Source organism: Phodopus roborovskii, unplaced genomic scaffold (genome assembly GCF_943737965.1).
Source record: "Phodopus roborovskii unplaced genomic scaffold, PHOROB, whole genome shotgun sequence".
Classification (NCBI taxonomy): domain Eukaryota; kingdom Metazoa; phylum Chordata; class Mammalia; order Rodentia; family Cricetidae; genus Phodopus; species Phodopus roborovskii.
The window spans coordinates 46,926,553-46,952,849 of record NW_026126433.1 but is presented as its reverse complement, the minus strand read 5'-3'; the positions used below and the strand labels follow the sequence as shown (position 1 = coordinate 46,952,849).

Below are 26,297 nucleotides of genomic sequence, written 5' to 3'. Positions count from 1 at the left end.
AATTTTTCTTCAACAAAGGGTATGGCATTTTAATTATGCACCTGGCCCTGCAAATCACCTAGCTACTTCTTCATGCCAGATTGGAAGAATGCAAAGATGGCTAACATGGGGCAATCTGGTGAGGATTGTTTAGTCCTTTACTCAGACTGACTTTGGAATGGAGGCAGCATACAAGATTCCCTTCTATGGCTATTAGCCTAAAGAGGGCTCAAATTCAGATCTTAAATTAAGACCACATTACTAATTGAGTGTTGTAACTTAAAAGTGGCCATAGTTTTATCTAGTAACTAAAGGCCAACTAAGAATGTTGCAATTAGACTTCCTTCCATTATAAACAAAATTTTCCATAATGTTTGTATCTTTCTACAATGTCAGAATTTATTGACTAGCAATTTGAAAGCTATCCCCATTTTTAATGGATTTATTTCACTGAGTACTCTTGGTTTTGATAGTCATGGCCATGACACTTTCAGTTTTCTACCCATTCTATTCCTAGGTACTAAAGTCTATATCAATCAGATTACACTTCACAGGTAACACAAACGCTGAGAAAGGGTTGAGAGTGGCCACAAGATTTATATAGACTTTACTCTGACGCAAATGTCTGGTCACTTCACAAACATGAGATCTATCTAGGCAGGGTCAAGCTGGCTTGCAGTTTCAAAGTGAACAGCATAAAGCAGTGGGATTGTACTGAGCTAAAGCCAGGGACACAACCATAAGTTCACTGTCTGGAGATCTTGTAATGTGCACACTGGATGATTTGGAAAATAGCATGTAGATGTGATATGATGCCACTTTCTTGGGCATTTTATGTTTCATATGAGAAACTTTTATTGGTATATTTGATAAGATCACAGGCATGGTGTTTCTGATAATGGTTTGATAACTCCATGGGCCCATGCACTGTAGATTTAATTAGAAGTATAAGTGGTATTTTTAATTAACATAATAAGTTAAAAGTTTGTGTCTTATGATTACGCTGTGCAGCTGGTGGCTCTTCTTTGTAAGTTCTGTGTGTCAGACATCTTGGGGCATTACTTGCTCACCCAAGTTACCAAGCCATTGTGTCTTAGTATGTATACTAAAGTCGGGTGAAATTGCTGCTTTATAACTTAGGACAAGGCATGAGTCTGATAGCTGATACTGTAGACAACATGGGACACTTCAGAGCACAGCACATCCCACCGTCATAGCTCCTACAAAAAAGAATTAATTAGTATTAACAAAATAGCATAGAATCACCAATTGAGAAATTAAAATGTGAACCAAGTTGGGGTGGATTTGGAACTTTCCATTTGATTCTGTGCATTTTTTAATTAATAGAAGAAACTTTTTAAATAAATGAGGGAATTTTTGGAACAAGACTGTATTTACCTGAAATAGTTGGAGAGCTTGGGTATCTACCCAAGTGAAGGATGGAAATGTACTGCTATTATTTTTGTGCTAGTTACTGTTGCTTAGTTCAATCAAGACAGAATAGACCCTAATACCAGAGATGAACACCACCCAAGGAAGATAACATCATGTATTAAAGCAAGAGTCTGGGATGGCACTATGTATATATGTATTGCACACTGATTCCCCTGCATTACCAGAAATAATCATTATATTCGCTCATTACTTTGCAATTAGAACATGAATTCTAGTGTCTTGAAAGAGAAATGTCTAGAGATTGCTTAAGTTGGTAGCAGATTTATCTAAGAAAATGAAAATGTGGATAAAAACTCTAGAACATACAAGGAAAACAAATCTGGAAAGAACTCATGAAGGTTTAAGTATCTCACTTTCATATGGCCCCATAATAGTGACCTAATCTGTCTTTAGGGTTGCTCATATATTCACATGCTTATGTTTTAAGATTACAGGAAAGGGTAAAAAACCAAAAACAAACAAACAAACAAAAAAACAACAACAAAAACCGCTCACTAGTACCTATTACAACGGAGTATTCTATTAGCTCACAATCAGTTCAGGCTGCTGCAGCAAAATCTGATTGGATGACTTAACCAACAGAAATTTATTCCTCACAGTTTGGAAGGCTCTGAATTCAAAAATTGAACTCACATCTTATGTAGTGTCTAGTGAGAGTTTGCAATCTTTTTGCTGGAGAGGAAACAAGCTCTGATGTCTCTTGTTTCTTTTTTTTTTTTTTTTTTTTTTTTTTAATTTGGTTTAGCATTGTTGAGACAGTATCTTTATATAGTCTAGGCTAGCAAATTGATTGGTGATCTTCCCACTTCTGCCTCCTGAGTGCTGGGATGTTGAGTGTGGTGGGTCTTCTAGGTGGACATGAATCCCATTCAGAAGGGGCCTCACTCATGAAATTATTACCTCCCAAAGGCAGCATATAATCAGCACATTATGGCTAGAATTTTAGCATACAAATGTTTGTGGAGGGTAAATTTTTTTTTCCATTACATATTACTTATCCTCTGTATTAATGACTTTTCTTGTTGTTGTGATCAAATACTCAACTGTTGTGGAATATTATGTTAACTAGGAAAAGATGTGTTACATTGGTTTATGCTGTGGAATATTTAACTATGTGAAGGTTTGTCACATTTGTTTGTGCTGTATTTGTGTATTTGTTTAATTATGTAAAGACATGTTACATTTATCTTACTTTGCCTGTCTAAGGCACCTGATTGGTCTAATAAAAAGCTGAGCAGCCAATAGCTAGACAGGAGAGGGATAGGCAGGCAGAGCTGGCAGGTAGAGAGAATGAAGAGAGAAAGAGAAGAATGAAGAGAAGTGGGGCAGGGGATACACCCAGGACCAGAAGCCAGTCAGCTGCCAGCCAGACACTGGGGGAGTAGGAAAGGGAGAGAGAAAGGAGAGAGAGGGAGGGCACCCTTAGGCAAACATTTCTATGATGAAATTCTAATCATAGTTACAATTGTTGTTGTGCTTGTTGTCCTTTTTATTCTGACTAGGAACATACTAGGAACATAGCACATGAAATGGTGCTGCCCATAGCAAAAGTGGGTCTTATCTCCTTAATTAACTCAGTCTAGGAACTCCCACACATACATGTCCACAGGACTGTCTCCTAGATGGTTATAGATCCTGTTAATAATCAATTGTAACAATCACAAGTCAACCCATTGTCAATCTGACACCAAAACATACATTTTGAAGCCATTTCTCTATCTCGTGACCTCATAGGCTCATGGCCATCTCATGATATAAAAATGCATTAAGTCCAACTTCAAAAGTTCTCATAGTGTTCAACAGTTCCAACACTGCTTAAATGTGCAAGAAGTTCCTCTTCTGAGACAGTCTCTTAACAGAGTCCCTACATTAAAAAAGATACACACTTCCAACATATACAATGTAAATGTCCCCATTCCAAAAGGCAGGGCAGGTTAGCAAGGAAATATTGAACCGAAACACAACAGGGAAAATACAATTTCTTTTTTTTTTTTTTTTTTTTTTTTTGCATATAGAGTATTTTTTATTTAATTTTATATAACAAAGTCCAATTAAATGAAAACAAACATTTATACACAATATTTGGGAATTTGGGCGTCGTTCTTTCCAAACTACTTCCTGCTGGTAAGGGGCGCTGTCTTGGGGGATTCGAAGAAGATTCAGATATCCTAGCTGTAGTCTGTAGGGCTGTTTTGTCCAGCTGTTTGGAATGTAGGATCAGCTTGTACTCTGTTTCAGGCGGTCTGGTGTGATCAAACCACATTAGTCTGGAAGGAATCCACATCTTTTCATTTTCTGTGGAAACAAAAATAGAAATACTTTTCCCCAGTAACTTGTTCTTCAACTTAAATTTTGGAGTCAAAGCGTTTTTTTTTTTTTTTTTTTTTTTTTTTATTATTATTATTTTACATGTCGATCCCAGTTCCCTCTCCCTCCCTCCCTCCCTCCCCCCAAGCCCTCCCTCCTTCCTTCCCTCCCTTTTGCCCTCTCTACCCTCTCCCATGCACTCTAAACACCCTCCCCTCCCAACCCCCCACCACAATACAATATGTAGGGGAATGCCATCCAGTTGGGGTCATGTAGATCTGACAGGTCCTGTGAAGTAGGGACTAGGGCTTCTCTCCTATCTCTAGAATAAGGCAGTTATCCCTCCATGGGGGATATGTTTGCAAAGTCCTTTTGTGCACCAGGGATACATCCTGGCTCCACTGTCTGAGGTCTCTTAGACTGCTCAGACCTTCTGGCTGAGACCCATATTCAGGGGAGTCCGAGTCAGACCTCTGTTGGCTTCCCAGCTATCAGTCTAGTGGCCCTTAGCTCCTCCTTGTTCAGGTAAGCTGTCTCTATGTACTTCTACCGCATGGTCTTGTCCTCTCCATCTGCTTCTGGGTTCTAGTTTGACTCAGTGTTTATGTATGGGTGTTTGCTCCTGTTTTCAACAGGCATTAGTTGAGGACTCCATGGAGAAGTTAGTTGTTGATCTCACTCTCCGGGAAGGGCATTTATGATAGCCTTTCCACGGAAGCTGAGATTGTTAGTTGGGAGCAGTCTTGTAGTTCCCTCGACCTTTCTTTGTGTTCAACTTTATCTTCAAACCAATATTGGCTCCCTCTTTTATGTTCTCTCTCTCTGTCTCTGTCTCTCTCTCTCTTTCCTATTTTCCATTCCTAACCAGGCTCAATCCTCCTAGTCACACATGCCTTCCTCTCCTCCCTCTCATTTTCTCCTACTTCTCTCTCCATTAGCTGTCCTCCCCCACTATACCTGAGGTCTGGGGGACTTGTCCCTTCCCAGTTCTGTGAGGGACTTTATATGAATCTCTTAGAATACAACTTGTATCCTAGTTCCTCTGGTGATGTGAATTATAGGCTGGTGATCATTTGATCTAGGTCTAAAATCCATATATGAGTGAGTACATACTGTGTTCCTCTTTTTGTGACTGGGTTACCTCATTCAGGATGGTTTCTTCAAGTGCCATCCACTTGCCTGCGAATTTCAAGATACCATTATTTTTTTCTGCAGAGTAGTATTCCATTGTGTAGATGTGCCACATCTTCATTAACCATTCTTCAATTGAAGGGCATCTAGGTTGCTTCCAGGTTCTTGCTATTACAAATAGTGCTGCTATGAACATAGTTGAACAGATGTCTTTGTTGCATTGATGTGAATCCTTTGGGTATATGCCTAAGAGGGGGATTGCCGGGTCCTGTGGTAAACTAATTCCCATTTTCCTGAGGAACCGCCATACTGATCTCCAAAGTGGCTGTATGAGTTTGCACTCCCACCAGCAGTGGAGGAGTGTTCCACTTTCTCCACATCCTCTCCAACATAAGTCATCACTGGTGTTTCTAATTTTAGCCATTCTGGCAGGGGTAAGATGGTATCTCAAAGTTGTTTTGATTTGCATTTCCCTGATAGCTAAGGATGTGGAGCATTTTCTTAAGTGTCTTTCAGCCTTTTTGATTTCCTCCATTGAGAATTCTTTCTTCAGTTCTGTACCCCATTTTTTAATAGGGTTATTTGGTGTTTTGTTGACTAGTTTCTTGAGTTCTTTGTATATTTTGGAGATCAGCCCTTTGTCGGATATAGGATTAGTGAAAATCTTTTCCCAGTCAGTGGGCTGCCGTTTGGTCTTGTCAACTGTGTCCTTTGCCTTACAGAAGCTTCTAAGTTTGAAGAGGTCCCATTTATTAATTGTTTCTTTCAGTGTCTGTGCCCCTGGAGTTATGTTCAAGAAGCGGTCTCCTATACCAATTTGTTCAAGGGTACCTCCTACTTTCTCTTCTAAGAGGTTCAATGTGGCTGGATTGATGTTGAGGTCTTTGATCCATTTGGACTTGAGTTTTGTGCATGGCGACAGACATGGGTCTATCTGCAGTCTTCTACACACCCTCATCCAATTGTGCCAGCACCATTTGTTGAAGATGCTGTCTTTGCCCCATTGTATCATTTTAGCTGTTTTGTCGAAAATCAGGTGTTCATAGGTGCATGGATTAATATCAGGATTTTCAATTCGATTCCATTGGTCTACCTGTCTATTTTTATGCCAATACCAGGCTGTTTTCAGAACTATAGCTCTGTAGTAGAGCTTAAAGTCAGGAATGGTGATGCCTCCTGATGTTCTTTTATTGTATAGGGTTGTTTTGGCTATCCTGGGTCTTTTGTTTTTCCATATAAAGTTAATTATTATCCTTTCAAGGTCGGTGAAGAATTGTGGTGGGATTTTAATGGGGATTGCATTGAATCTGTAGATTGCTTTTGGTAAGATTGCCATTTTTACTATGTTTATCCTACCTATCCAAGAGCATGGGAGGTCTTTCCATTTTCTGGTATCTTCTTTAATTTCTTTCTTTAGAGTCACAAAGTTCTTATTATATAGATCTTTTACTTGTTTGGTAAGCGTTACACCAAGATACTTTATGTTGCTTGTGGCTATTGTAAAGGGTGATGTTTCTCTGATTTCTTTCTCTGCCTCTTTGTCGTCTGAAAAAAATAGGGCTACTGATTTTTTTGAGTTTATCTTGTATCCTGCTAGTTTGCTGAAGGTGTTTATCAGCTGTAGGAGTTCCCTGGTAGAGTTTATTGGGTCGCTTATGTAAACTATCATATCATCTGCAAATAGAGACAGTTTGACTTCTTCCTTTCCAATTTGGATGCCCTTGATCTCCTTTTGTTGTCTTATAGCATTAGCTAGAACTTCTAGTACGATATTGAAGAGATATGGAGAGAGAGGACAGCCTTGTCTTGTTCCTGATTTTAGAGGAATTGGCTTAAGTTTCTCTCCATTCAGAAAATACAATTTCTTATACTTCCTGTTTAGCATCTTGGAATTATGATGGCTTTATCTGGACCCCAGAGGGCTTGAATATCCCCCACTGTCCAGTTATACTTCCTGGCACCCACAAGAGGCTCTTTCTTGGTTCAGATTTACTCTGCGAGTGAAACTTTCCCTGGTGAATACCTTGTGGTACTGGCATCTTCAGCATCCTTGGATCTCCATTACAACTGGCAATCAGTTCTAACCATCACACCTAAGTTATCATCTTGGGAATTTCTTCATTAATCAGCCATGATATCCATTAGTTACATCTTGAGCCATCTTTATTTCATGGCCTGCTTATGGTTAGAGGGCTTGGGTGAATTCCTATTAGTACAAAGTTTGTGGGAGTCATCTGTATAAAACTTCCTTTGAGTCATCTTCCATGTTTTCCAAAAACTCCTTTGTGAGCTGAATTGACATGTTAGAGTTCTAATACAGAAAAAAAAACTCAAGACATAAATTCTTACTGGAGACTTGCCTGTCATTCAAGACCCAAAAGAATAAGTATTCTATAAAAGAATAGTTTGTTTTGTGAACATGTAGATTTTTGTGTCTGTGGCAGCAGCTATTATTATCTACAGAATGAGAGAAAAATTTGCCAGTTATGTATATGATAGGTGATTAATATCTGGGTTGTATACAGAATGCAAAAATTAAATAATAACCAAGTCATCCAATCATCTCCACCCTATATATGCAGATTAATTAAATATGCAGAGAGCTTTCAAAAGTACAAATGGCCGATAAATGCATGAAAAATATTCAGTGTCCTTAGCCACCAGATAAATGTAATTGAAGTTCATTTCACTGTGATCAGAATGGCTATCATCAAGCAGGCAAGCAGGGGCTGGAGAGATGGCTCGGTGGGAAAAGAAAGAGCATCTGCTTGGTACATATGAAAACCTGAGTTCAGATCCCCAGTTGCATACTCTGTGGTCTTATGTACTTCTTATTCCAGCATTAATTGGGGTGAAGACATGGAGACTGCTGGTAACAAGTTCAGTGAAAGTCTGTCTCAAGGGAATCTGGAGCATGTACATACCACTTCCTCCAAAGAAATCAAACAACTACCAATGTTGGTGAGATTAAAGAGGGGAGGGATACACAGAAATTACTATGGCAGTTCCTAAAAAACACTAAAAATAGAACTACTGTATGAGCTAGCCTTATCACTTCTGATTGTATATCACAAAAATACCTGTACACATATATTTATTGCATTATTGTTCACAAGAGGCAATACATGGAATGCCCCTAGTGTTGTTCTTTCGTTACTGTTATAAGAATAAAAGTTGGAGAAGGGGCAGGGGCGGGAGGTCCCGAGTGAGGGTCCCAAGTGAGTGGGGTCCCAAAGTAAGGGACCATATGGGAGAACATAGCAGGTTCCATAGCAGGCGAGGGTGACCATACCTGTTAGGCATGTATGAAGATATAATGAAATCCACTATTTTGTATGTTCATTAAAACAACCCCTCAAACAATTTTGTGTGATGGTGAATTTACAATAATTGGTTCAGTGTAAGCAAAGCTTACAGTGAAATATCCCTGTTAGGAAAATGCCATTTCAAGCTGGGTAGTAGTGGCACACACCTTCAATCCCAGCACTTGGGAGGCAGAGGCAGGCCGATTTCTCTACAAGACCAGTGTGGTCTACAGAGCAAGTTTCAGGACAGCCAGAGAGGTTACACGGAGAAACCTCATTTTTACCCCTCCCCCACAATAATAATAAAAAAATAAAGGCATGGGAGGGTAGGGGAGAGATGAAGGGGTGGAGGAGAAGGGCAGGTATGCATGAGCAAAGTACAAGGATGTAGTTAATGGTGCTAGATTGCCTGTCTAAATGTTCAATGCTCAGGTTCCTCCCCGCTTCCTTGCACTGGGAGTGGTAATGAGGGGTAAGTATTGTAATTTGAGAAAAGCAGCACACAAGAGAAAGATGCCATGTGATAGGGTTCAAGCAGAGGGAAAGGGATCATAAAAAGGGGAAAAGGGATGGGGAGACCTGAGCAGCAGAAAAGAGGAAAGAGAGGAAGGTGACAGGGGAGAGAGAGTAAGGGACAGAAAGAGGAGGAGGGAGGGAAGATGGGAGGTAGTTAGGGTCCTTTAAAGGGGACATAATGAATGTGCACAGGTGGTGCTTTTAGTGGCTGGAGCTGAGGACATATCCTCTCAGAACCCCAAGGACAGGCCAGTACAGATGCTTGAATAGTAACAGTAAGAGCTTGACATTATTACAAAACTTTTATTTTAAAAATAGTTTTAGTTATGCATATGTGTGTCTGTATGTGGAACTGGAGTTACAGGCATTGTGAGCTGCTTGACTGACATGGGTGTGGAAGTGTAGGGAACTACTTGCAACCAAGAAACCATCTTTCCATCCCCTGATTGTTTTAAAAGACCATTTTCTTAAAAATCAAAGTATCTTGTGCTGATAGAAGATTAAAAAAATATGACCCATTTTTGTTTTATACACCATGAAATCTGAAACCCATTCATTCTGTCAACAGCTAGTCTTAGAGATGTGATAACTGTGGCAATGTCTCCTTTTTGGACAAACCAAATTGAATTAGGGCTTATTCATTCATATCCACGACTTTTAGGAACTATGGAGAAATCCCATGACTTCTGCTTCACAGGTCTTTCCCCAGTCACCATGATTGTGACCATGTACCAGCTTTGGAAAAGTAGTATTCCAGGCAAGACCAACCTTGGTGAATGGTTTTGTGGTGCTGGGTATTGAACCTGGGACCTAGTGCACCCTAGGCAATTATTTATAACTGAGCTATATCACCAGTTTAGTAATTCTTAAGGGGTGTTATCAGGCTAAATGGTACTGTCAGTATCTATGTTTTAAGAGAGAGGACCATTGTCCTACAAGACTTGCTATAAAGTAGCATAGAACAAGTATTGAATTAATGAATAAATAAATCAATGGATAAGTCTGTGAATTATACAGAATTTTGGCAAGACAGGATTCCTTTGTGCAGCCCAAACATGCCTTCCTGTGATTGGTGGAACTGGAAGTTGTGTTGACCAGTACAAACACAACCCTTCATTTCATCCCTCCTAGAGTATCAGGGTGTTTTAGAGTCAGTCAGAAGCCACTCCCCCCTTTTGTAGCAATATAAAACCCAATTAAGGATTTCTCAAATGGCCTTTCCACACTTCCCTGGGATGTTTACCATGGGTAGAGTGGTCAGAAGTACTACCAGGAAGAGGAAAATGCAGCAACAGCTCCAGTGGCAATAAGCCACAGTAAGTAGTGGCAGCAGCCAAATAGTGGGGACCAGCCTAAATGGTAGTTGGTGGTGAGAAACAGGCGTTGGAGAGAGTGGTCATGGCAGTTATGGACCTCAGAAGTTCAGAGACTGCAGGTCGGTCCCTAGGTACCGACACCAGAAACTCAAAGGCTGTCATCCTTGATGGTGCTCATTGTTGTCAACTGTTGAGAGAGCCAACTGTTGAGCCTCAAGAGAGCTGGGCTAATGGAAAACAATAGAGCAGTTAAGTCCTAACGTACATTCTCAGAGCTATTTGATCCTGGATTTTAAGATTCAGACATAAACTACAGTTCTCTGGCTAGAGCTATAAACCTCTAAAATGTCAGCCCAGTCTTTGCAGCTCAAGGATCCATGTCTTCCATTAGAAGGTGGACATCATTAGCAGAGATTTTGGTCCTGATGGGGACCCGGTCAGCTCACTGGTAGCTGTGCAGCATGTACAGACATGATACATTATATAGACACGGGGGTGTAGTGTAAAACGATAGAGCCAGAGAAGCAGGACAGACAGAAGAAATACTGTGCAGGAACAAGCCCAAGGCACTAAACAGATTCTTGCAATGGGACAGAATAATGGGTTCTTCCAAGACTAGAGCCACTAGGATTAATATCGGATCACCAGGTGTTTCCAGAAGCGATGACACAGTTATCAGGAAAATTAAACTTTCGTGACTTCTCGGAGTGGGTGACATGTGGTAAAATAGGTCATTTTCCCAAAAACCAGTCTCCACAGTACTCACTCTCCTGAGCCATGAACTTCACGAGAACCGTCTTCCTAGTGGCCCAAAGTCAATGACACCAGCATCCCTCACAAGGAGGTAACTCTGAGCAACTCGGGCTGTCAGTGCGACCTCAAGCCCACACGTGCTGACGGGCACTTGGAATGGAGCGGCCACGTCTCCCGGGAGGGTCAGATACCTGGCTTGCCCGGGCCCCGAGTCCGCCTCGTCCAGCCAGGGGCAGGTGAAAGCGACTTTCCCTGGCCTGGGCCCGCAGCCGCGTGGCGTCGCGGTGCGGTGGGTGTGCGGGGAAAGCCGGCCTCGGGGACCCCGTCGAGGGCCACGCGGCCCGGGGAAGCCCACAACTTCCCGGCGGGAACGCGGGCCCCGCGGCGCGGGCTGGCGGGGCGGTGTTCTCGCGAGAGGAGGCCGAGGGGCGCGGGTCGCCGCGGGTCTGAGGGGCGCGGGGCAGCCTGGGGACGAGCGCCCGGCTGGGGCGCCGAGCTGAGGCGGCGAGCGGGGCCGGGGCGCGGGGAAGCCGCTGCCGCCTGTCGCGGAGAGCCAGCCCCTGACGTCAGGAGTTTTCCTCAAAGTCAACAACAAGCCCCGCGGCGGCAGCCCCCGGAGGGAGGAAGGAGGGGGCGGGGAGGCGGCTGAGGCCCCCGAGGCGAGGAGAGGCCGCAGTCCGGGGCCCCCGGCCCTGCACGCTCGGCCCGCAGCCTCCGCCCGGCGGCGGGGCAGCTGGACCCGGGCCCCCGCCCGTGCGGTGTTTTCTGGTGATGAATTGAATTCGCAGCCGATATCCGACTCCCAAGTAGAGTCTCCGCCTCCTCCTCCTCCCCGCGCCGCCGCCGCCCGCCCTCCTCCTCCCGCCTGCCGCCGCCGCCGCCGCCCGCTCCAGCGCCGCGGCCCGCCCGCCCGGCCGGCTCCCTCCCTCCCTCCCCTGCAGCCTTCGTCTCCCCTCCCGCCGGCAGCACCGGGCTCCAGGGGGCCAGAGGCTCAGCGGGGTGGGGGGGAGGACAGGAGGGGAGGAGGAGGGAGGGGGACCCCCGAGTCGCCCCCTCTCCTCCCCCCGCCCCCCCGCTCCATCCTCCGCCACCGCCCGAGCAGCTGCGGGGCCGCCGCCGCCGCCGCCTTTGCAGGTAACAGCCGCCGCCCCCAGCTCTCGCCCCCCTCCCCTCCCCGCCCCGCCGAGCTCCCCGAAGGCCCCGCGGCTCCCTCCCTGCCTCCCTCGGGAGGGGGCGGCGGCGGCGGGAGTGGGTGAGGCGGGGGCGTCTGGGTGTCACCGCGGCCGCCGGGGGCGTGGGCGGGGAGCCGGCTCCCCTCTCCCTCCGCAGACTTTGGGGCTCGGGGCGTGGAGGTGGAGGCCGGGGGATGCCCGGCGTGGGTGACACCGACACCCTCTCGCTTTGGGGGTCGGGGGGAGCGGCGGTCGTGCGCGGGCGGCCGGGGAGGGGGTGTTCCCGGCCTAGCGGTACCGTGTCGTGCGTGGTCGGGTGGCCCGGCCCGGCGCCTTAGGGCTCTGCTTAGCTTGAGCCCGGTCCCTTCATCCTCACTCGCCGGGCCGCGCGGCATGGGGAGGGGGCGGCGGGCCGGGGCGGGGAGGGGGCGGCGGCGAGGTTATGTAACGCGAGCAGCCGGTGGCGAGTCGGTGTTTGGGTTGGGGGGGAGGGGCCGTCTGCGCATGTGGCGGGAGTGCGGGCTAGGATGTACCGGCGTCCCCGGGGTCTCCGTCCTTGCACAGCTACCCACCCCACCTCAGCGCACCCCGCCGGCGCCCGGGAGAGGACGGTGCTGATGGGGTGCGGGTGTGCGTGTGCGAGGTGGGTAACGTGCAAGTCTGTGTTTTTATTAGTAGTGGGGTTTTGATCCGCTAGGGAGTTGTGTGCTAAGAATAGAAATGTGCGGAAGATGCTGGGTTTGGCTGATCCACGGATGCTGTCGCTGCTGGCGGCGAAGGCGGCTCAGGCTGCAAGTAAACAAACCAGCTTCTTCCTTGTCCACCTCTGCCTCCTGCGCAGCGGTCTGCATCAGCCTGGATGCTGGTGAGGCCCTTTGGAAGCCCGAAGTTGAAGCTTAAGCTGGTGGCAGTGATAGTCCTGATGGCTAGGCGGGGTCGCCCCTTGTTTGGGATTTCCTGGGAGTCTACACTTAAGTTAGAGATAACTGATTCTCTGCAGGGCCAGGTTTTTGCAGTAGTGGTGTTTACTGTTTATCTCTACAAAGCTTAACAACAACAACAACAACAACAAAATGCTTACCCATAAATTAAAGCTTGAATCCTCTCATATCTCCATCAAAACAACGTTATGAAAGTAAAACTCCTTTCACCAGTGTAGTATATTTTGATTAAAAGCATTGAAGGGTTGTGATTGATAAAGTTTACAGGTAGAGACTAAACCATAAAACCTGTGTATCTTTATTGATTAAGTTCTGTTATTAATAGAATTTTCACACTTTTAATGTGTCCTGAAAGGGATATAGAGCAAGGACTTCATATGTAATACATTGATAGTTGTCTCAAATCATTGGTTTAGACATGTGTTCCATATTTGGTAAAGCATGGTCATATTTCTTAGTAGAACTATAAATTTACAGGCAGCTATTGCATTTTTTTAAATGGCAGGAACCCTTATATTAGGTTATGTATTCATATCGGGGAAAGTTGAAAAAGTCCAAGGTGGAAGAGTCCAGTAAAGATGGTGTAAGGCGTGAAGATGGGTCTGAATATTCCAGAAGATGGTTGTCTAAAACAGTTTTTAAAAGTATCTTCATGAATTACTAGTTTTCCAGAATGGATGACTAGAATCAGTTACATTCGAGAGCAGTTCAAAAGTGCCTTTTATTCCTTTTGTCAATATGAAGTCTTGGTTCTGTTTAATGATAACTTAAAAAAAAAAATGACCCCAGTATCTGTAGCTTGAGGATCTAATTTTAAAGTGTCATTTGAATGTGACAGCTTTTGGATAAATGTTGGTGTAGGGTGTTCTGTATATTTGCAGTAGCATGTTTTCTTACAGTTTTTAAAAGTCATTATCTCAAAAAATGATGAAATTGTTATTCATATTAATCTTGTCCTGTATAGTTAGGTTTTCTGTAATGAGTGAATAATTTTTAACTTAAAATTACTTTTTTTAAACCTTGACATTGTTTTGAGTTGATATTAAATTCTTCTTTTGAACTTTTTATATTTGTAATTGTATTATTATTTTGGAATAGAGGGGTGCCCTTGTGTAGCTTAGGCTTCCATGAAACTTACTCTGTAGCCTGGGCTGGCCTGCTCCGGATCCTCTTGAGTGCTGGGATTACAGGTGTGTGCCAACAATGTAAGCTTGTTTATGTAATTTTTAACTAAAACATTTTTTAAATAAGGTTCAATTCACTGAACAAATTTTAAGATGAGGAGTGTGCTTTGGAGAGATAAGGTTTTAGCCCTTCACTTACAAGATCTTGCCATGAAAGTTTGTTTTTCAGAATCACTGTACATCTAAAGTCTTGGTTAAACTTCAGGAACAAAAGTTAGCATGGATTACAGTGTAGGTGTTTAGGAGTTTTAAACTTCAGGTTTTGATTTTAACATGAAAGTTTCTAAATGTTTAGGCTTCTTTCTAAAGAGGAACTTGTGTCATACATTGTTTTAGAAGTTTAGCTTTTGTTTTAACTTTGAATATTTTTATGAAGAGATAACTAGTTATACTTTACTTTGTCTATAAGTTCAAGAATTTGTCCCTGGGATGAAAAGGTGATTCCTGTTAATGTGTTAATTGGATCTGAATCATGATATAGTAAGATCTTGGCTTTATAGTGATTATGTTTGTAGTATTAAGAAGAAGACCCAATTTGGGATCATTTTAAATTTACACAATAAAATGCAAGATGAAAAAAATCATTTTATTTGTTTTATTTTGTAATTTGACTGCATTTTCAAGTTACTCTGAGTATTGCAAATATTTTTAATGGGAATTTTATGTTAAAATCTTTGAGTAATGTAAAAGTTGCTGTTGAGCTCCATATTTCAGCATCATGTGTATTATTCTTAATCTTGGTTTAGTATAGCATATCCTTTTGCAAAGGTAGGCTAATGTAAAAAGATGTGTTATAGTCTTTAACATTTGATAGGGTTAGGTTCAATTTCCAGTTAATTCTAGCCACTACCCTTTGAGCACTTGTCATATGCCAGATGTTGCTTATATGTGCTTTACATATTGTACTTCATCTAATCTTCAGAACAGTGTTGATGCACTTTGGAAGTGAACTTCACATGAGAAAACACTCCATATAGCATAAAGTCACTTCATTTAAAATTTCCTGTTTTTGTACCCATTCTTAGAGTCCACAGTGACACTGCTAAGTTTTGAATATATATATATATATATATATATATATATATATATATATATCTCACACACACATGTTCTATACTATAAGTTCCATGCAATCAAGTTAATATAGTGTTAAAAGTTGTATTGATTAAGCTGCTAACATTTCTTTCACCTTAATTATTTCAAATGTCAAAATACCTGAATTGTTTACACATTTTATTTTAGTGTACTTCATCCAGTTAGAGGTATATTTATTTCTTCTGCAAGGGAATCTTCAAATAGTAGTTGGCGAATAAATAATATGCTTTTTGACTTATCAATGTGTTTTATAAAAACTATCTAAATATATTTATTTAAAGATTATTGCCCTTTTAAGGTATTTTACATTTCTAAATGGGTGATCTTCCTTGAATTCTGAAGGGAAAATAAAAAGGTTTACTAGAAGAAAACAAAAGATGTTCAGATGAGATTTTCTCTCTTAAATATAAAGAAAACCTCTGACTATATCTGTGCGTCTGGGGGATTTGGAAGGTAGAAGGAAGATAGAATTTAGCCAATAATGGAGATTAGCCTGGATTTGATCTGAGTTGAATGGCTACTTGATATTTTGTATTAACTGTATATTAAATTTTGAGCATAGCTGTACATAGTCATTATTGTCATCTATAATACCATTTCTGTATGAAGTCAATTGTAGATTTCAATGTTAAGAATCTTAAATATTAGCTCTGTAAGAGCTATCAAGCATCTAATGCTACATTTTCTTTGCAGCTAAGGAGGTAGAGGTATAGAGAGAATTAAAGGGGCATTATTAGCACCACTCTGAGCAAAGCAGGGTTGTGAAAAGTTATTCAAGTTTTTTGAAATGAACTTTGTCAGGGATTTTAATCCTGTGTGTGTGGGGGGTCTGCGGTTAATTCTTAGCGTTTAGTGGACTGTAGATAGGTTTTGTGTGTGTGTGTGTGTGTGTGTGTGTGTGTGTATGTGTGTATTAACTATTTTCATTTATAGTTTGAGAGGCACTTGAGACAGATTTTAGAATTTTATATGTATATTGAATCAAATGGCCAGTTGAGCCAGTATTCTTTAGTAGCAGTCCTCAGCCTGTTGTCATAGGTGCCTTCATATACAGATATGCAACATTTTACCTTAGAAGCAAAGGGGACTGCTTCATCAATATCTGGTTTATTGGTTTAGGTGAAGCAGAGGATAAGCATAGCCCCAGTGTTTTAAATCAGAATATTAGGTATATCCCCGAGCACAAGCTTTTTAATAATGGATATGTTGGTTGAGATTGTACATTGATGTCCTAAATAGAGAAAAATGGAAAAATGCTTTGTGTTTTTGTGGATGTATTTTTAAGTTTATAAAGTTGACTTTTAGGAATTAGTAATTTGAAAGATCTGACAATTTGTCTAAAAGTTCCAGGTTTCAGAAAAAAAAAAATCCACAATGTTATTACTGTATTCTGAAGAGAGAGATAGTTAATAGGGTAACAACTCCAAGTAAGAACAGATTAGAGTTATTGGAAATATAAGACAAATTATCTATAAGGTCTGTCTCTTTATTTTCCTGCATATCCCATTGAAAATTGATACAGCCTTATGTATTTGTCCTGGCATATAAATTAGTTTCTTCTGTTGTTTTTTTTGGGGGGGGCGGGGGAGTTAAGAACAGGGTCTTATATATTAAACCACCTTTCACAGCTCTTCCCTTGTACTATTTTTATTTTGAGCCACAGTCTCACCAAGTGGTTCAGACTAACCTTGAACTTGCTATACTGATCAGATTGGCCTCAAACTTGTGATCCCCTGCCTCAGCCTCCAGAGTAGCTGGGATTGCAGTCATGTGCTACCATTCTGACTTAGCTTTTCCTTAAAATATAGTTTTAAATCTGAAACTACTTTAGAATCTGAAGTAGTTCCTCTTGTACTCCATTTATGTTTTAAGATATCAGTTGTGTTTGAATTAGTTTCCTTTATTAAATCAGTTTGGCGGTCATAAATATTGTCTATAAAATGATAACATGGAACCTTACAGCCAAAGATCAACTGTAAAGAAAGCTATTTTAGATTTTAATTTAATTCCCATAAACATATGGAAATCCAGGTTTGATGGGTCATGTCTGGGGAATCCATCTCCTGGGGGTTTCAGGCAGGTTCAAGGACATTTTGGGATATATATGGAGTCCCAGGATACTCTGGCCTACAGATCTCAGAGACCACCCACCTCCACTAAAAAAGGAGATAGTTAACATACAGGAAATTATTAACATATGAAAGAAAATTACTGGGTGCTTTTCAACTTGTTTAGTTTTACGTTATTTCATTTTTGATAGTTTTGTTTTTTCCTTTGTTTTTCCTTAAAACATTTTGATAATTACATTTATGAGTTCATATTTTGCTATTTTTGTATAATGCAGATGAAACTGATGGAAGACCTTAATTGTGGGTGATAACTTTTATTGATTATCCCCATGTGTGGTAACTGGGGAATACTGTCATTGTTTTTGAACACAGTTTTCTTAGGTTCACAATTCAGAGTCAGATAAGGTGATATAAGTGAAAGATCTTGGATAACAAATAAGTCTTAGAAAAGACTTAAGATACTTTTTAATTCTTGACAAGTCAGAAGATATATATATATATATACATATACACACATATATATGTATATATATATATATTGTGTGTGTATAATTTATTGATTAAGTATAGGTATAGTTCACATTTTTGAGTGAATGACATTCTAAAATAGTTTTGGTATTATTGTTTTAAATTGCATGACTGATGCTGAAGCCTTTTGAAGATTCCTTGAAGCTTCAGTAAGAAATTACTTGTCTCCGTTTTGTTCCCATAATGGATAATTATGGGTAGCATTAAGATTTCTTTTATTTGGAGTTGAAAATTGACAGACCAACAAAAATTATTTAAAATGTCAAGAAAAAATAAGGTAGTTTTAATGTAGTCTCATCCTTGCACTTTATGGAAGGCCATAGGAAACATGATTTAACATCCAGGAATTTTAATTATTTGTATATAAATACTTCCATGATGTTTAAACTTGGTTTGTTTTAAAAATGGCAGTATGCCATTTTTGCTGTTGTCTTACTAAACTTTATTATCTTAATAAATAATAATGTTACATCTTTATACATCATCTACTTATTCAAATAATTCTGTATTTGTTGAATAAGTGCCAGGCACAGTCAAATTGCTTTAATAATTTATATTGTGATTCAATGGAATTAAAGATGGGAAGTGTTTTGTACATTATAAAATGATATTCAAATGAAGTTATTACCATATTCTCTAATAGTAAATCATGAATGAATATATCTTTACTATTGAATCCACTATGAATTTTGTGTGTAACTTTTTATAAGAATGGTAAAAATTAGATCATCTAGTACTAATTCAATGGACTTAATTCAATGGACTAAAGAATAAACCAAATTTTATGTTAAGTCATTGGAGAGTTACTATGGAAGGAGGATGAAATTCGCTTTACCATTGGAAACAGATGACAGAACTATAGTTCATCTGGTCGACTAGTGTTGATGTAAATGTGGAAGACTGTAGATGGCTGGAGCAGGAGCATAACCAGAGAGAGACTGTAGATGGCTGGAGCAGGAACATTGCCACTTTGGAAATCTAACCAGAGAATATGGTTACTGCTTAGGAGCCAATAGCATTGCTTTTACATATAAAGGACAGTGCTTTCTGCTAATCTAATGATTACATTTTAAACATTATGTTTGAAGATGGTACCATTTTAGCCTTTACACACAAGAACAGGTTTTAAAGCTGAAAGTGTGGTTATGGGTAAAATATGGTGTTTTAAGATACAATGAATGAGACCACCTCTAATAGTAAGGTTCAGTGGCCTAATAAAGTTTGTAAATCTTGTTTTAACTTAATGTACATTTTATAAGTTCAGTCTTAATATATACACATTGATTATTCTCTTGTCCTCTCTCTATCCAAGAAACTAGTTTTCAGAAACAAGGCCATTATAAAATACTATTAATTGACTTGGGTTGATCTGATTCTATTTCAGGAAGACTTCCATCCTCTTAGTGTTTTTCGTAAGGGTATTCTAGCACAATTTACTTTAATTGGAAGGATCTCTTGGATATATTCTTTTTGATATTACTGTAATGTTTATTCTGCTTTTATTCCCAAAAGTGATATAAATTTTCTTTTGTTCAGGTTATATAGCTTTATAGTGAGAAAAACAAAAAGTCTTAGTAGAGATGGAGCCCGTTTATCTAGTAGTACCAATGAGAAGAGCTCTGTGCAGCTATGATGATGACATCATTTTGCACTAGTCTTTCCCAGCATTTAACTTAAAATTATTTATGCAATATACAGAGCTAACCCTTTGACTTATCTCACTGTAATATGTACTTAATTGGATTCTTGAGGATACAATGCTAATCAAAATAAAATGATGTTTGAATGCTGTACTTTACGGCTTTTATGTTTTCATTCTGTTTTTAATGTGAAGTGGATATAATTTTAAATAATGTGACTTTTCCCCTTATCAGTATTCAGTGTGGGAATTGCTGGTGGTAAATCATATCTTACTTTAGAAAGTTAATGTTAGTAGAGATGTCTTAGAAAGACGAAATTATAAAATTTCCTCAAACTTACTTGAACAAATGATTTATCTTCTCAAATATCTTTTAATGTTCTTCCAGACAACTATCACAACATCTCCTTATTCTACAGCAACAGGTCCCCGTGATTATGATTTTGAGTAGTTTTGAGTAGTCTTGTCCCTTCCTGTATGTGTTGCTCATGACATTCTTGTACAGCCATGGCAGGGTAGTCTTCTGTTGAGCCAGTTAGCCTTTGTCAGATTGTTCAGAGGATGTTTAGTGTTGATCGCTGATAGATAAATAGCTAGGCTTTGCATATAATGTGTGTTGGAGGAAGACTTGTAACCTAGGCCAGTACTAGTTGGAAATCCAACCTTGAATTTAATGCTGTGCACTATTTATGAATATACATCTGTACTCAATGGGTACAGTTACTCTGTGTACCCATTTTTTTTTTTTTTTTTTTTGGTTCCCTAAAGTTCATGCTGTTTGCCTTAGTCCACTTAACACCAGTATATCTGCTTCATATTTTTGCAAATGTAGAAGCACTTTTACCAAGTTTTGTAGAAGCATTTCCCTTCTACTTTGGTAGGGACAATAATAAACAGTCCATTAAGTTTATTGCTTTATATGTAAGGAAGCCTTTTTATTCTAACCTATATAAAGACCTAGGAGATACATTTCTAGTGTTTGTCTTAGGAAAAACTATATTTCTTCTGAGCAACTTTGTTTTTTGTTTTTGTTTTTAAAAATATTACAGATATGGTTAATACTGAAATCTATCATGTTTTTGAATTTTCTAATTTCCTAAAACATTTGGCTCACCTTTCATATGTAGAGTTTTGAAGTGAAGGGAACAGACTTGGGAGTCAGGTACTCTGAATTTAGATTTAGCTCTACAATTTACTACCTTGAAATCTAGTGATTTACCTATTCTCTGTGAGCCCCAGTTTCTCAGTTCTGTAAATGAAGTTAATAGTGCCCTATCAGAGTTGTGAAGATTGTCAGATTATGAAGATGAATAGTTCTTGGCTTATCTTTTCTACCTCATATTCCCTTTGTTTCACTTGCTTTATCTACCAAAATAATTACTTATTGTTGTGTACTTAGTGTACTCTACCTAAATTTTTTTTTTTAGAGCAAATCAGAATATGTAAATGTTGGTTCCTTGGCACTTTGTATTTTACATAAAGTACAGCAATAAAAAATACTTAAAAATACATTGACATAACTGTTTCTGAAATTAAAGGGATTTGAGCCACCTAACTTCCATTCTTTCTCCTGTCATCTCAAGTATACATTACAAAAATGCTTTCAGTTTACACGTGTAGGTTTAACAGTGGTTTTGTTAGGTCATTTTATTTCAGTCTCTTAGGTTAAATGTTTCACTATCATTTAACACTTGTCATGAGACCAGAGCAGTGTACTCATTGTAGAACTATTTAGTAAATAAGCACAAACACACACACACACCCCACCATATTTGAAGAGCTAGATTTTATGTGAAGTGAGGCCAATTGAAGACATTTACAAAGGCTTAGTTGTTTGTTATTGCTATGTGAGTTCAAGAATGGAAAAAAAAAAAAAAAGAAATTCTTTCTTCAATACTTCCTTCCAGGCTGAGTCATCACTAGAGAGTGGGAAGGGCGGCAGCAGCAGCAGCAGCAGCAGCAGCAGCAGCAGCAAAGAATCAAAATCCTAAAACTGATCCTGCAAAGCATCATTTCTCCAAGTTGGGGGCTCAGAGGGGAGCCATCATGAGCGATGTTACCATTGTGAAAGAAGGTTGGGTTCAGAAGAGGGGTAAGTTAAGTGCTCAGCAAAGCTGTGAACAGTACAGTTGGTGAAAATGTTGAACAGTGAATGGATACTGAGAGTTGATCTCTACCATGGTGCTGTTGGAGTAAACCCTGTTTCATCGTCTAATAAGACAGAAATAATGCTCAACATATAGGTTAGGAATTTGCTCATTAGGGATTTCCCTCTAAATCTTGGTTTTTATAATTTGTTATTACCATACTAGATTTTGTATGCATGCATGTTAGTAATGTATTTTTTTCTGTGATGTCTTCAGATTCTACAGATTTCAGAATTATTTAACATGTTGAAAAGGACTCTTGTGTTCTATATCATAATGCATGAATATTTAGGTAAAAATACTGTATTGAGTCGATTTGTAAGGTAGCAGAAAGGCATAATGTATAAGGGGGAAGGCTTAATCCATACCTTGTTGGACTAAACAGGCCTATCAATTAAGTAACTTAAGCTCTGATATAAAAGTACAAATGATTTTCTTTGTGTTTAATTTGATACTTTTTGTTTACATTATCTATTTTTACTATGTACTTTCTTTAGCTAAATTTATTAATAAGTTCTGCTGTAAAACTTATAGTCTGAGTAATCACCACCTTTTATCATCCCTGTGTTTATTAGATCTAGACATTAGCCTGGTTGCCCAGCCACTGTATCTATCTACCTTCATGGCCAGTTGAATAAGATGGGGGATGCTTTTAAGTCCTGTATTTTTGTTAGCTAATTGAAAGTTACCTCTTAAACACTAATTTCCAAATTCTTTGAAGGTCTTTGTTCAATACTTATGGTAAGAAGCTACACTCATTATGGGATTTAAAAATAGGTTTCATTAAGTTGTATAACATTTTAATGAGTTGTGCCTATTGTTTGTAGTGATGTGTCAAACCCTACAGTCCTGATACAGAACATGTTTTATCACTACAAAAGTTTCTTTCTGCCTCTTTGATTCAGTGCTTCTCTGTCAACCTTGGCAACCACCTAATATGCTATCTGTTACTATAATTATGCTTTTCTAAGATTTCAATGGACTTTATGAAATCCACAGTCTTTTGTGTCTGGTTTCTTTCCTATATGCACTTCTTTGCTTTATCCATGTGGTATATGTGAGAAGCAGAATTCTAAGTTCTGAAAATACAATTCTTCATTTATTTGTTTATTTTTAATTAGTTGTCTTTTTGAAACAGAATCTCACTTTATACCCAAGGTCATATATAGCTCAATTAGTCATTCAAATGGATGACCTTCCTGCCTCAGCATGTATTACCACTCTTGGCTTTGTCTTTTTAATACTTAGTAGAAATTTGAGCTGTCTCTGAATAATTTGAATACATTTTTTATGAACATTGACTACATTCCTTCTTATAATGTGCTCCCATTTGTCTTGGGTAATAACCTAGGATAAGGTTTCAGGCTATATGGTAAGTGCCTTTTTAAAATTGTTAAAATTGTCAGTTTGTTTTCCAAAGTGACTGACCATTCATGTTGCTAAGTTTTTCTTTTATTCTCATGTATTTGGAAAACATTCTCATATTGCAGTGCTGTTTTTTGTTTTTTGTTTTTTTCTTAACTAGTTTATATTACATCTTTTGGGTGGCTCAGGGGAGGAGAGAAGATGGCAAGTCACTTAAGCCTTTAAAGTTTTCCTTTAATAGTTCATGAAATCTGTTTTGTAAGACTGTTGGAATACTCCAATGAGATAATGACTATGGATATCTCTATATTCCTGTTTGTCTAAGGCCTAAAGCCTTGAGTCTGTTTAATTAACTGAATCTTTTCTGAAATACCATGATGGAAGGTTGGTATTTAGTCCATAGAATATGTAATAGAAAACAAAGAAAATGGTCCATTAGAAATACTGTTGTTCCCCACATCTGACAGAGGGCTGATTTCCAAAATATACAAAGAACTCAAGAAGCTAGTCACCAAAACACCAAATAATCCAATTAAAATGTGGGGTACAGAACTAAATAGAGAATTCTCAATCAAGGAATCTAAAATGACTGAACGACACTTACGAAAGTGATCAACATACTTAGCCATCAGGGAAATGCAAATCAAAATAACTTTGAGATATTATCTTGCTCCTGTCAGAATGGCTAAAATCAAAAACACCATTGGAGAGGATGTAGACAAAAGGGAATACTCCTCTACTGCTGGTGGGAGTGCAAATTCATACAGCCACTTTGGAAATTAGTATGGTGGTTCCTCAGGAAAATGGAAATCAGTCTACTTCAAGATCCAGCAATAACACTCTTAGCCATACACCCAAAGGATGCACATTCATACAATAAGGACATCTATTCAGCTATGTTCATAGCATCATTATTTGTAATAACCAGAACCTGGAAGCAACCTAGATACCTCAACTGAAGAATGGATAAAGAAGATGTGGTACATTTACACAATGGAGTTCTACTCAGTGGAAAAACACATGGAATCTTGAAATTCGCAGGCAAATGGATGGAACTAGAAGAAACCATCCTGAGTGAGGTAACCCAGTCACAAAAAGACAAACATGGTATGTACTCACTCATTTATGGATTTTAGACATGGGACAAAGGATTACCAGCCTACAGTCTACACTGCCAGAGAAGCTAGGAAACAAGGAGGACCCTAAGAGAGGGTTCCCTAGAGAAGGGGAAAAGGACAAGATTTCCTGAGCAAATTTGGAGCATGGGGGTGTATGGTTATAGTTTTCCTTAGTATTAAGGATAAGGTACATATAGGACTTTAGACTCACAAGGATTACGATAGATGCTAGAATATTTTCTTTAAATCTTGCTAAATGTTAATGGACTAAATATTGTTAACTGTGGTTCTTATTTGATAACTGATTTGTTATATATTTTGCTATGTTAAGGTTAAAACCCTTTTTATTTAGAAAGAAAAGAGGAGATGATGGGAGATGTCATCCTGTAATATCTTTCTCTTATTGGTTAATGAATGAAGCACTATAGGAAAGCAAGATAGGTGGGACTAGGAGACAAGGAGGATTTGGGAGAGGTAGGAGGAGATTAAAAATGTAGGACCAAGAGAGCAAAGGTCCGGATCCTCTCTCGGGTAAGCCAAAACCATGAGGAAATTCTTAGATTAGTAGAAATGGGTTAATATTTAAGACAGAGCTAGCCAATAAGTAATGCTGGTAACAGGGCAACAGCTTTATATCTAATACAGCATCTCTTTGTGTTATTTGGGGCTGATGAGGCTCTGGGACCAGGCTGGCAGGAAAACTGCCTGTAATGTGGTAGGGGTGGGGAGGGAGTTAGGAGAAAAAGGAGAGGAGAAGATCCAAGAGGAGGACATGAGGGAGCAGGAATTTTGAGTTGAGAGCAAGAAAAGAGATACCTTAATAGAGGGAGTCATTATAGGTTTAAAGAGAGTTCTGGCACTAGGGAAATAATTGTCAAGAGATATACTAGGATAACCCCAACTAAGAATCTAAGCAATAAGGGAGAGGCTAACTTAAATGCCCTTTCCCAATAATGAGATTGATGACTACCTTAAATGCCATCCTAGAGCCTTCATCCAGTAGCTGATGGAAGCAGAAACCCACAGCTAAATACTGATAGGAATTCCTGGAATCCAGTTGTAGAGAGAAGAGTGATGAGAAAAGGGGTCAAGACCATGCAGGGGAAAGACACAGAAAGAGCTGACCTGAACAGGGGGAGCTCATGGACCTGAGTCTGATAGCTGGGAAATCACCATAGGACAGAACCAGGTCCCCTGCACATGGGTGTCAGTTAGGAGGCCTGGGAAACCTATGGGGCCCCTGGTAATGGAACAGCATTTATACCTAGTATACAAATGGACATTGGGAGCCCATTCCCCACAGAGGGATACTCTCTCAACCTAGACACATGGGGGAGATGGCCTAGGCCCTACCCCAAATGATGTGATAGATTTTGATGATCCCCCATTGAGAAGGTCTCACCCTTTCAATGGAGCAGAAAGGGCATGGGGGGTCATTGGGGGCCATGGGAGGATGGGAGAGAGAGGGAACTGGGATTGATATGTAAAAAAAGATTGTTTCTAATTTAAATTAATAACAATAATAAAAAAAGAAATGCTGTTGTTCCTGTAGTGGTCAGAGAAGTACTCTCTCTGTGTGTGTCTGTTTGTCTGTATCTGTGTTCATGTTTATTGAGAAATTGTAACCATCTGAACATAATGTGAGTAGTAGTTAATGGTGTAAAGTGAAATGGGAAAATATTTCTATTTTTTACCTCTTCAGCTGGTTCCCCTCTAGAGAAAGTCATTGTAGACTTTATTTTTAATTCTTCTGTTGATCAGTATCTAATTATAATACAATGCACAATATTTTATTTTTAGGTAGCTGTTTTTACCTGCTCTTGCATCTGTGTTATGAAAATGAAAAAATTAACGTTGAATACCTATTCACTTTTTTTTCTTTTTATTTTTTCCTTTATGGCTAAAATTAAGATGTTGAGAACATTGTGTCTAAATTTGCTTTTCCAAACTGTGTCTTGAATTCCTAACATTCCCTTTATGGATTGTGCTATCTATAATATTTATTGTATGATGCCAAGGTTTATAGTAAACTTGTTGATTCTGAAAAGCAACTAACAACATTTTGATTATTTAATGCTAGTAATATGATGGTATCCCAAAGGTAAAAGAGAATTTTTTTTGTGTGTGTGTGTGTTTTTTCCATTCTCGATATCATATCCTCCTATTGTTTGTATCATGGTTTTGTTTTTTAATTTTTCTGTTTTTCTTTTTATGACTTTTGAGACAAGGTCTGACTATATATCCCAGACTGACCTCCAACTTATGTTCCTCCTGCCT

The 26,297-nt window shown here is 39.5% G+C and overlaps 1 protein-coding gene across 1 annotated transcript in view; it reads left to right on the top strand.

The window, feature by feature from the left end:
- Positions 1 to 11,767: 11,767 nt before the first annotated feature.
- Akt3 (AKT serine/threonine kinase 3) overlaps positions 11,768 to 26,297 on the top strand; it is a 218,029-nt gene continuing 203,499 nt past the window's right edge. The window contains exons 1-2 of the mRNA XM_051186382.1: positions 11,768 to 11,896; positions 21,298 to 21,482. Of these exons, the coding sequence (XP_051042339.1) occupies positions 21,437 to 21,482 (46 nt within the window). The 5' untranslated portion in view covers positions 11,768 to 11,896; positions 21,298 to 21,436. The remainder of the gene's footprint in view (positions 11,897 to 21,297; positions 21,483 to 26,297) is intronic.